Source organism: Oenanthe melanoleuca, chromosome 7 (assembly GCF_029582105.1).
Source record: "Oenanthe melanoleuca isolate GR-GAL-2019-014 chromosome 7, OMel1.0, whole genome shotgun sequence".
Taxonomy (NCBI): Eukaryota; Metazoa; Chordata; class Aves; order Passeriformes; family Muscicapidae; genus Oenanthe; species Oenanthe melanoleuca.
The window spans coordinates 20,325,035-20,337,317 of record NC_079341.1 but is presented as its reverse complement, the minus strand read 5'-3'; the positions used below and the strand labels follow the sequence as shown (position 1 = coordinate 20,337,317).

The window sequence follows — 12,283 nt, the reverse complement described above, 5'->3', positions numbered from 1 at the left end:
CAAATAGTTCCCACCTCAGAGATATGAACTTTCAGAGTTGCAGACAATGCGAAACAAGTGAGTAACTATAGAGCCACAATACCCCACTGTCATTGTCATTTATCTGCTCTGCCTGGTGAGGTTCACAGCCACAGTTCTGATTGCTTTTGAGATATGCAGTTTCCAGAGTCAATTAGCAATTTCCATAGTCAGCTTTGTCCTGCTACTCTGAATCTTATACTGCCTGATTAAGCTTTTTCCATACTTAGCTGAGAAAAGCATGGACTACCTAGCACATAGAGTGAGTCATACACTAAGCTATGTAGGAAACACTTTAAAACTGGGCTTGAAACTGCTAACATAACATCTAATCCACACCACTGTCCTCTTTTTATTGCTTGGAACCAGAGGGAATAGAAATGTCAACACTGGTGTTACTCGAAGTGCCGTGTTTTGAAGCTTGTTTCATATCAAATATGCAAAAGGCTGCTATTAGAAAAGCAGTGGCTCTTCCCCTGTGTCTGTTGCAAGCTCTGATGTCTGATTTGCTCTCTGCATCTCTTTTTGATATAGAAGCCAATTCGGTGGAGAAGGGAAAGAATCGATAACATGAATCAGGAGTATGCAACAACTCTCTTGTCATAATGTAACATTAGAAAGGATGCATGATAAAGATGGAAAGAGGACACAATAAATCATGTGAAACCACACCAAAAATAGACTGACAGCATCTGTTCTTTTTGTCTCATAACCCAAAACCAAAATAGCTTTCACTACAACTAAAACGAGCATATTCAAAGCAGATAAAACATTTTGTCAGCAATGCCTAATTAAAAAATTAAACTCTTTGGAGGATGTGTATCACATTGTAACCTTATATTACCATTTCACCCTAGAATGTGTCACCTTTCTTACCACTATGGCACACTTTTTGAAAGTCAACAATCATTTTATTTTTTTTGCTTAGACTAGGGAAATGTGAGCCCCTTGATTGGTGTGAATTGCCCCTGTGACATTCTGAATCCTGACATTAAATTATCCTATGGAAGTCCAGTGTAGGAAGAGTTCCGTCTGAACACTGTACTGAAATTAGAGACTTCTGAACCACTAGCCTGCAGGTTTTTTATTTGTGCCATGGAGGAACTCAAAACTGTCAGAATGGATTTTTCCAAATTAAGCTTTTTTTTTCTGTTAAAGATGCAGTACCTATAATAACAGAAATTGTATTCTTCATTACTTATAAAACCATATAAATCTACTCATTCATACCTTTCTGGACCCAAACACTGAGAAAAAGAATAATTTAGAAGTCAATTTAATTGCTCTATTTATGCAGATACTATCTCTTTTTATAAAAGTCCCCTCCTTATTTAAAATCAATTCATCTTTACCTGAAAAAAAAAAAGGAATATATTGGAAAGTCAGGAGTTAAAAAATGAGATTGAATTTGACTTATAAAAAAGATTCCTTATGACATCTAAGAGGTGCTTTATCATAATCATTAGGTATCCTACATGAAATGTGAATAAGAAGTGACCCACAGTTCTGAGCAGATATAGGAGCTGTACCTGAATGGGGATGGGTAAATGAGATATTTGGATCACTGAGGTATTGTCTCACTGCTGATGGTTCTCCTTGCTGCAAAATCAGCAGTAGTGAATGGGGCAAGGGATGGTTTTTAGTATTAAAGCCTAAGGTAGAAACACTGTGCTACAGACATAAGAAAGGATGTCCTCATTCATTTCCAATAGGTCAATGCTTTCAGTAACATTCTGGATTTCATCCAAGGGGTATTTTAGGAATGCCTGGAAAAAAGCCCTGCATTAAGAAAGAGTTTTTTGACAGGTTTTTGTGGGAGGTAACACTATCAAAATGCAGTCAGATAGTATTTCTTATATCAAGGAGTCCTACACTAGTAGGGTATCAGAGAGATTGGACTCATTGACCTATCTCAAAAGTTCTGGATAAGGTACTGAAAATATGGTCAAGGCTGCAGCTGCTGCCCCTCATGCTAGAGCTAGTCTAAGGGGACTTGATACACATGCAAGCAGCTTTCTTTTCAGTTGTATTTTTTATTGATTGGTAGGTTGACACAAACAGGTGGTAAAACACCTATGCTGACTGAAGTCTAGATGATTAGCTTCTAAATGAAACCCTGATATTTCTATTTTAGAACTCTTAATACTATTTTCACTTTATTTCGTCAGTAGGTTTGCACAATTTTTATTTTCCTATCCTCAAAAAAGAGCTGGAAAGGCCTTAAGATAGTTTGGAAATGTACTTTAAAAATGGACATTTAAAAATATTGAATTTGCAGTCAGTTCTGGCAAATTATTTTTTTGAAACTGGGTAAATGGCAAGTAGTTTATGAGGTTTGCACACACACTGCAAACTTCTTGATCTTATCTTTGCTCAAACCTATACTCTACCTTAGTTCTTCTCAACCCTAGAATATCTGATGCATATAGGCTAAGCTTAAATGATCCTACCTTCCTTTAACAGATATCATCTGCAAACTTAGATATATCCCATTATTGCCTACAAAGCATACAGTAAGAAGCAAAAATGTATTCTGTGTGGCACAATACTTTCTGATTATTATATATCCATTCTCAATCCCAAAATAATTATACTTTTTATCTCAAAAGTTTTACAGCTTTACCACCTCAAGCAATATTTTACATCTGTCAAGAATGATTTATGCAATAATGACTTAAACTGCAAAATGGAGTCCTCAAAGGAAGAGCTGTCAAACATTTTCACCATAAATAACTTTATTAAAATAAGAACTGATATCCTGTATAAACAATATCTTGCCTTCAAGTATAATTCAGATCATACAGCTATAAGATTAGTGCAAAAATTGTGAGATAGTAAGGAATTTATGATATTGCTACTTTGATATCAGAGTATAATTTTTTAATTAAGCAGATGCTAATGCCTAATGGGCAATCCTTGGAAATAAAATCTCTTTCAAAATAATAGTTCTTGTAGTGACTTGTATTTATCTACTGCTCTCTTTAAAAAGGGATATTTACATTAAAAAAGAAAATTACTGTGTCTTTAATCCCATGAGTACATCCTGTGACAATTGTGGAGCTACTTGTGCTATGAGAACCTGTAAATTTGGACCTTTAGTTTTGGTGCCATCTGTTCCCATTAACCATTTTTCTCAGTAATGAATTCTTCTGATAGTTATGTAACTGCCTACTGTGGCACTACTTGAGGACAGAGAACTAGAACTTTACTTGGATTGTGTAAATACCCTTCTAAAAGGAAAAAAGAGTGAGGAGAAATTAAAACCAAAAGCAAGCTATGTTCTGATAGACGAACTCTGAGAGCAGCTAGTGAGGCTTTTAGGTGCAAATGTTAAAATATGGCTTAAAGACACCACCAGTGTGGTTGGGACGGACCTGCTGGGTGCCCAGGTCATGCTGGGTGCCCAAGTCCAGGCCATCTAAACAATTCCACAAACCTATCACAAGCACTCGATAATTCTCTGCATCCTCCCCACACTGCGTGGTAAAAAGGGAAACGGGCTCCATGCAGGTTGCTCATTTATAAAATCATCGTACATAGAATTTTTTTCTTCTTTGACCACTCTATCTTCTGTCTGTCATGTTTAAGGCAGTGTAGATTCAAGCAACTGCCATTTTCTGAATATCATCCTTCTGTCCCATCTTCTTGGGTGTGTAAATTGGCCAAAAGATTAAAGTAGTGAACAAGCAGCAGCTTTCAGTCTTGCATCATCAAGATGTTTAAAATTCAAGATCCTGCACTTTCTAGAAAAGTGGACTACAGACCAGTAGAGAACATCAGCATCCTAATTCCCATCTATGTATATAATACCACTTTTCTACAGCAAGAATTTTCTTTTAAGTTGAGCTTCAAAGCTTTGACATTTTAAAATTACATGAAGTGGTATTTAGAATCAAAAAGAAAAAGCATTATTTATAGAGTAATTCCCTTTCTGATATCTGCATTGCTGGAATTCTGATGACATATTAGCTTTATAAGTGATCCCACTGACATTTGCTTTATTTCAAAATATTAAAATAATTTTTAATATAATCAGTGGCTTATGTAGAGTAAATGATAGTGTGATGTGGAATAAGGCTTTGTTTGCAATTCACTGGGCATTTACTCAGGAGTGTGTAATATGGTCTTCAGAACCTCCCATCAGCGGGACCTCAAGCAATTCACACCTTATTGAGGTGTCTTCCTCCTCCATACGCTTAGTATTATGTTAAATATTATACAATGTTTTGCCCTGAAATAAAGTGTCAAATTAAACTTCTAAGCAGTGGATAGTTCACTGGAGAAACTTGGGCTACTCACATGTAGAAAGTTACATTTCTGACCTCTGAAAATCGAGAATTGCTGAAATTGACCTCAAGTCAGAGCACACATGCAAAATAAGCCACTAGCCAGGTACTAAACTCTCACAGTTTTAGAAAACTCAGGAAATTGACTTTGTTTCACAACCTGGAGGAAGTCTTGGTTAGATACCACTATTCTGTATATTGCCACAATATACAGACTATGTTATATATAAGTATATGTATATATGTTATAAATCCAAATTTGAAAATTTGGAAAAGTAAAGATGAAAAGTGAGGTATATCTTTTTTACTTATTTAGAATAATGATAGAATATGTTTATCAACATTAATTACATTCATCATATAGGCAGTTTCAATTTCATGACACCACATAGATTAAGATTTTCTATCACATTTTGAAAAGAAATCAAACATTATGTGGGACAAAACAAAAAAATCTGTATATACAATCAAGCTGACAGATAGCCATGCATTTGAGCGTCAGACCCATCTTATATTTTTTTACAATTTTTGCCTGATTCACCCATGTTTGTTTAAATTTAGCAGATCATACAGTTCACATGGTGAATCCTGCTCACATTTAGACAAGTGAAATATTAAGGCAATTAAAGTAACTACTCACAGAAGTGAAGTTACTGAAAACCCTTATGCATAAGAATGTTTACACTGAACAATCTGTAACTCAGCATTCAAAAACTCTTTACGAATGATACGGTAATTTTTATGGACAATATTTCTTTGGTTTGTCTCAAGCAGATTATGGTGTGTTGCATAATTTCAGAATTTAGCATTTTAGAAAAGGATCTATCTATCTATCTATCTACCCATCCATCTCTAGTAATTGACAGATAAGCAGTATTTTTAAATGCCTTTCCCTCTCTCCCAATATTTTGGGAGACTTTAGGACTTTTAAACTACCAAATCTCCAAACAGTGCTCCAGGCTGATGGCTGTGAAAGTTACCATTGAGTTTCTCCTTTTGCGATATTTTTTTTAACACATGCCAAGTTAACACAAATACAGGGTAGATGTGTAAAAGACACACAGTGTCAAGTCTCCTGAGAAATCTATGTCCACGGCACAGCTACAACAAATAACCAAAATCTGCTCCAGACCATCAAACCAGATCTAAGAATAAACGGCTCTACTGAGAATCTGCTATGAAGAGTATGCTTAAATACTGGTAGCGTGGGTAGAATGGTTGGCCTGAGTCCTATCTGAATTACACCAGCCTAAGCTAAAAATAATATTACTTAAGTCTTTCCAAGATAACAACAGAATTATTGAGAACAGGATTTAACTCTGTGACTTTAAAATGAGAGAGCACATCGCATGTGATTCTAAAATTGATGTAAACAACACACTGGCCCTTCTCCAGAACTAATTTAAGCTCAGCATTTGAATATGAATTTCCTTTTCCTTCTCCCAAGAGTGTACACAGCAAGAGACAAAATAAGGTACACCACAATTATCAATTACTTGAATTCATTTGAAAGATGGGTGTTTCTGTAAATAACTCTGGGTAATTAAAAAAAACTCCAACCAACAACAAAACTCTGCATATAGCTATTATGTATCATAATTACTTCTCATGTGTATGCATATTTAAATCTGCAAATAAATTTATTAATTTTTTGCTCTTAACAGGAAAAAAAAAGTATCAGCAGATTCAGCCACTCTGCATATATTGAGTATTTACTGAATAACAGGGAACAGTTCATAGCCTAGGCAAACCCAAATTTTGACTCTGGCAATACTAGGACAATATCAGTAGTTCAATTGCAGATACTTCACAATATCTCAGCTCTGAAAAAGACTTGTACCTTTCTTTATAAGCTAATTCTTGCTTTATGCTGGACTGCTTTTTCTACTTTTAAATTTGTGGTAAAATACTGCGTTTGAATCAAGGTACATCGCCTCTATGCTGATTACTTTAAGTGATTTACATCTTTAAACCAACCAAGAGGAGAACTGTTCTAGAGTTGCAAACACTGTGCTGGCTTCATTCAGCTGGTAGAGTGAGCGTACGGTGGTGTACTCCATACACCCACCACTCTCAGGGCAGATTCCCTTCCTGATACTCAAATGTATTTCTCCGGACTTCAGAGAAATGAAACACCTCCAGCAAAGGGGCTGGCCAGTACAACACACGCACTTCTTTTATCAATCAACTGCTAACCAAACACACAAAAAGTTTTGAAAATAAAACCAGATTTTTACCATCTTTGTGATAATACGTGACTTCTACTTTCCTCTCCTCTGACCCCAGCAGGGCTTGAGCAATTTGGGCAATATGATGTCTTTTGGTCTCTGGCCCATGAAGAAAATCACAGGTGCAAGGTTTCTGCATGACATCTGGCCTGGAGAACCCGGTCATCTCACAGAACCCATCATTGCAGTAGATGATAGCACAATTCTGCACTCTAGCATTAGCAATGATGAATTTTTTATCTGCAATAAAAGAAAGTGATGCATTTTTTAGTACTCTTTCAACATTTCTTATAGAGTCGATTGTAGGGATGAATGCTGAGCAACCATTCTTTTCATAGGAATGCCTGAAATACAGAAATTTTCAGTCATTTAATGAAGATAATTTGATCCGTAACTTTTAAAGAAACTTTAATTAATTTAGAATACATTAAAGATTAACGTAATTGTTTTTTAAGGAAATAAAACCACACTATGCAAGTCTCTGTAAATCTTTTGACTTCAAAATTTTGTCTGTTTCAGGCTTCACTGAAGGCTAAGCAATGAGCGCTGTCCCATCAGTCACAACTCCAGGAAAGTCCTTGAAAAGTTAGCAGCTTCTTTTGGGAAAAAGTAGAGGCTCGGGAAGGGGGTTCTACACAAGTGAAGGGCTACCTGATGTAAAGCCAATCTCAATCTACTCTGTAGGGATTTTCATTGAGGTGAGTAACAGTAAATTTGTAGTCAGTATTTTAACAAATCTATCTAGAAAGTAACAGAAGAAAAGAAAGTTTCTAAAATCAACAAAAAGGGGGTACATGAAATGATTATGTTGGAAACATTTTGTAAATTTCACTGAAGTTCTGTGCTTCCACCCATCCTCCTTTCCCAGACTCATCTCAAAGATAGGTTCAAAAGTTTTCAACTCTTTCTGGCTTGTTTCTGTTTACCTTTTAAATGCACTATTCCCATGTAATTATAAATGTGCAACTTTGATACACTTACTGCTAATAACATTAAATTTTAGTTACTTAAATTTGCAAGGCAATTGCTTGCTTTATAAAAGATTTCTTACATGACACCAAGTAAACAGTGCAAGTCTTCAAAATTTTAAATATGTCCATCTTTGAACACAGCAACGTATTTGGAGATTTCATTACTTTTTCTGCTATCTTTCAATTATGCTGAACTTTCACTATCACTTGCCTATTTAGTAGCTAGTACATTATTAGTGTCAAAAAATATAGCAACACTGACTTAACATATAGATAAATTAAAAGTAGCGCTGTCTATATTTTTTTCCTTGAAAAATATAAATATTACACATGCTAGTAGGGGTTTAAGCATATGGAAGTGTATGAACTGGAATTACCTGTAAAGGTTCACACACCAGACTGATACTAAAATTATGCTAAATATGTAAATCAATGTACATATATCAAACTACTGTTTGTAAATGAAATTCATTTTAAGCATCAAGTGTTCCTTCTTACAGCTTATAGGAAACCAGAATTCTGGCCAGCAGAAAGCATTTCAGCTTTAGCCTCCTTGACAGGTAGTAAACTGCTGCAATGGAAAAGACCTCACAGACTCTCCTGAGGATGCATTTGCACTGGTTTGATAGATATTTTGGACTTACATAAACAAAAGAGAGAACTTTGACAGCTATATCAAAATGCAGTCATGACAACAAGGTAAGAGAGTATTTCCTCTTTAATAACTCTTCTGCGTATTTTCTGTTTCCTCTAAATCAAAGTCTGAAGTTCTGCTTTATTTTCAAAAGGCTATTATTAACAGCATTAACAATCAAAATATTAATAAATCTAGCCTATTTTTTAGACATTGCAAAGACAGCAAGATTCTACATTCTGCTTTTAGAGCCATCTCACTGCTTCAGAAGAAGGTAAGAGATGTAACTTCTATAGCTATACAATATGGATACAGTCAACGATAAAAACTACTCTTGAAATGGTATGGGAAAATACCCCCAACCCCCCCTCCCGAAAAAAAACCCCAAACCCAAACAAGCCCACCAACCAATAATTCAAGCTGATAGTCTGTATTCTAGATCAAAAACATTACTACTTCTGCTAGGGATCCCCTTCTTACCTCCGGGGTTTTCTTTGCAAGCTACAAACTTAAAAATAGTCTGGAGCTGCTGTCCATTTAGTCACAAGCAGAATAAAACTACCATAGCAAAATAGATAGAAAGCGAGAACTTACTTTGCCCTTCAAATTTTCGTATGATTGTACCCAAAAATGTATTTTGTGGTGCCACATGACCTCTGCGAACAGGCATGTTTGTACAGGTCTTCGGTTTTCTGTGCACAATGACTTCTCCAAGGATCTCCTACACGGCTCCAACCCAAAGCACCGAGCCAGCTACCCTTTGTGACAAATCATCGTCCTCTGGAGCTCGGAAATCTCTTCCCATTAGCACCACTTCTAGAGACACGCTTTTCCTATTGGAGTCAGATTCATCCCCCAGTTTCTTTCTTTCTTTTTCTTTCTTTCTTCTTTCTCTCCTTGCTTTCTTTTCTATTTTTTTCCTGGAGGAGCTCGGACGCTATTGTCTGGGGCGGGTAGGGGTGGGGTAAGCAGGAGGAGGTGGCGGGTGGGGAAAGATTACAAGGGTAATCGATCTCTAGCACCAAACATCGCCAATTTTCCAAAGCAAATGGCTGTGACCCGGCAGTTTCCGACGCTGTAGTGGTGGTTTGAGGGCTGGAAGACTAATGTTTCTCCGCTGCCAGAGGGAATGACGTTCCCCCCTCCGGGCTTCACCACGGCGCGCAGCAGCTCGGATTACTCAAGCGTGGTTTAGCAAGAGCCAGCCAATAAATCTCTTCAAAACTCGGCGACAAACAGCGGCATCAGGAATAAGCTACACCCCGGCAGCACCGCGACGTGCCACATCCCCCTCCGCCGCGGCTGCAGGGGTCAGCGGGGACCGAGGGCGATGGCGGGGGGGCCCCGCCACCTCCGGTAGCCCCGGCGTCCCCGCCCTCCCGGCACCGCCGGCCCCTCCGCGGCCCCTGAGCGTGGCCCGCCGGGGAGCCCCAGGCGCTGGCACGGCCGGGGGAGGGAGGGAAGTCGGTACACGCCCCGTCTGGGGCGGGGGGCGGCGCGAGTAGGGGTCGATGTGGAGCGGTGGGGGAGCGGGGGAAGGGACCACCGGAGCCCTCGGCATCCTTCCTCTCCCCGGTGGAAGGGGTTGCCCCCTCCTAGGCGGCGTGACCCAGGCGAGGGTTTCCCCTCGCCGCACGACCCCCGCCTGGGAGGAAGGGGGATTCCCCCGGCGCCGAACGCTGCCCCCGGGTTGCCGAGCGAGCGGCGCGGAGGGCGCGCCGGGTCCCGCGGTGCGCGGGCAGAGCTGGGCACGGAGCCTCGCCCGGCCCGCGGCGGCACCGGGCGGCTGCCGAGGCCGCCCCGCGGCTGAGCCGCTGCCCGGACCGCGCTCCGCCCCGGGGCCGGGGCCGGGCCGGGGCCGCTCGGGGCCGCTCGGAGCTGGCCGTGGTGCTGGGCCGCCTCGCCGGCGCGCACGGAGGCGCCGCTGCCCGCGCTCGGGCCCGGGGAGCGCCAGCCTCCCCTCCCCGGCTCCGCTCAGCTTCTCCCATCCCACAGGAATAGCTGGGGAGGCTCCCGGGGGAAGCGGGTATTATTTTCAGGCTGTAATTAAGGCTTCCTGCACTACCCAGCAGGCAGAACGGTGTGAGTTCAGCGCGGCTCGGCGAGGTGACACGGGGAGGGAGATGGGGGCAGCCATGCGATGCTGGAAAGGCATCTCTAGGGTAGTGCAAAGCACCGGCGGCTTCTTAATAAACTCATAGGGCAAAAAAAGAGAGGCACCTGAGCACCGTTCTTTGTAATCGCAAGCACAGGATATTGAGCCGCCAAACCACCGCTTCCCACCTGTTCTTCCACAGCACAAACAGGTGTTTCCTTATTCCCGTGAGCTTTTCAGAGGTGTGGCCTTTGTGTCACTACTACCGTGTGTCATCCTCTATATTTATCAGAGGTGGGGCACAGTCTGTTGAGTATGAGGGTTCATTTCTGAATTAATTTAATGTAATCTCAGTGGAATCATACCGGACTTACACAACTGTGAATGGTGTCTGAAAATAAAATTTATAAATACATAAACTGTATTAAGATGGCTTCATAGTAGTTGACTGTGTACTAATTACAAAGACTCAGCTACATTAAGGGATATATAATCAGATACCTAATCAATCTTAGGAAATGAGCATTGCTTATTTCCAGAAACAAATGTTAAAATCTCTGTATTCAGAGGTATGAATCAAAGGAAAAACATCCATTTTTTTCTGTAATAATATTTAGAGAAGTAATTTTTTTGACTCTGATAAACACTAAAAGAAAAAAAAATTCCTAAAATATTTTTGAATACTTTTCCTTTGGACAGTGGATGAGTATTCAATTTTTCTCTTATTTATCTTAATGAAAAACACATATTTCTCTGAAAAGGTATCAAAGTTCCCAAAGATGGTAGTAGAAAGAGAGTGAAGACGAACATATTTATTTTAACAGTTTCTATAACACCTAACATCTAGTCAAGTCGTAATGGCCAGCAGTGACATCATTCTCATTTTTACATTAAAAATGTGACTTTGATATATCTATAACAGTAATAGAAAATGATCACAATAAAACTGTGAACTTTACTGAACAATCAGTGTTTGCTTCTAGTATTCAACAATTAGTAGCAAACTAGATCATCTACAGGCCAGTAGGGTTCAGAGTCCAGTGCTTTAGATGCCTGTCTGGAAAGAAAACAAGAAAAAAAATTAAAATATGAAAATACATTTAAGAATTCAAATTTCACTGAAGCCACATCTTTTCATGTTGAATTTGAGAGTCGCACTATGCTTGCCTGAAAACTGAAGGCACAAAACTTCATGACTTTGGAAAAACTTTTTTGTTCTGTCTCCCGATGGTGGCTTGAACTTTGATGTTGATTATGTGAATGTATATCATAGTGCTCTTCCCCCTTCCCCCCCTTTTTATCCACCTTGATTGGTTGGTTTAGAACTGATAACTGCGGTCAAAGCAAGATATCTGCTGCTGAAAGACAAGATCTGAGATGTGATTTTTAGCAGGGAATGAATTCACAAGAATGATGGGTTGTAATAACTCCAGGAGCAGTAGGTGACATCAGAAAATCTTTCATTGTGGTGATTTACACTCCTGCAGTCTTGTAGATGATCTACTGCTTCTGGAGTGCTTAATGCTCGTTGTGCTTATTGCTTGATAATTTTCTGTAGCAAGCCAACAGAGAAGTGTGAGAGGAAAATATATTAAAACTGGACAGCTAATAACAAGCACAGAGAAAGTAATAGGAGAGAATTTGCATTTCCTTGGGAAAATATGGATGCAAGTGGGAAAGTTTGAATTCATTCTAAATATGCGTTTCTAGTGTGATTAAATAAATGGAGAATGCCATAGAGATATATGTTTTATCCATAAAGTTGTACAGTTGCTAACTTTGCAAGAGAATAAACCGCCGAGGGAGGGTGAGAGCGGAGCCCAGACCCATCCGGCGTGGCCGATCCCGTGTCCTCTGCCCCCTGGTGGCATCGGCCCTTGCGGCGCCACCCGCGCCACAGCCCCAGGACAGCTCTCGTGAGCGCGGCTGCTCCTCAGCTCAACTGTATGTGGCATTTCCTGGCCTCAAGGAGAGCAGCTGATTTTCAAATAGTGGTTGCAAGGTTTGCACTGGTATTTTAACTACTTCCTTCTCAAGTTCCTTAAGAGAGT

The 12,283-nt window shown here is 39.8% G+C and overlaps 1 protein-coding gene across 1 annotated transcript in view; it reads right to left on the bottom strand.

The window, feature by feature from the left end:
• The window catches only part of KCNH7 (potassium voltage-gated channel subfamily H member 7), a 201,408-nt gene extending 192,062 nt beyond the window's left edge, over nucleotides 1–9,346 (bottom strand). The window contains exons 1-2 of the mRNA XM_056496789.1: nucleotides 8,732–9,346; nucleotides 6,542–6,772 (exon numbers count right to left, since the gene is read on the bottom strand). Coding sequence (XP_056352764.1) covers nucleotides 6,542–6,772; nucleotides 8,732–8,807 — 307 coding nt within the window. The 5' untranslated portion in view covers nucleotides 8,808–9,346. The remainder of the gene's footprint in view (nucleotides 1–6,541; nucleotides 6,773–8,731) is intronic.
• Between the last annotated feature and the right edge of the window lie 2,937 nt (nucleotides 9,347–12,283).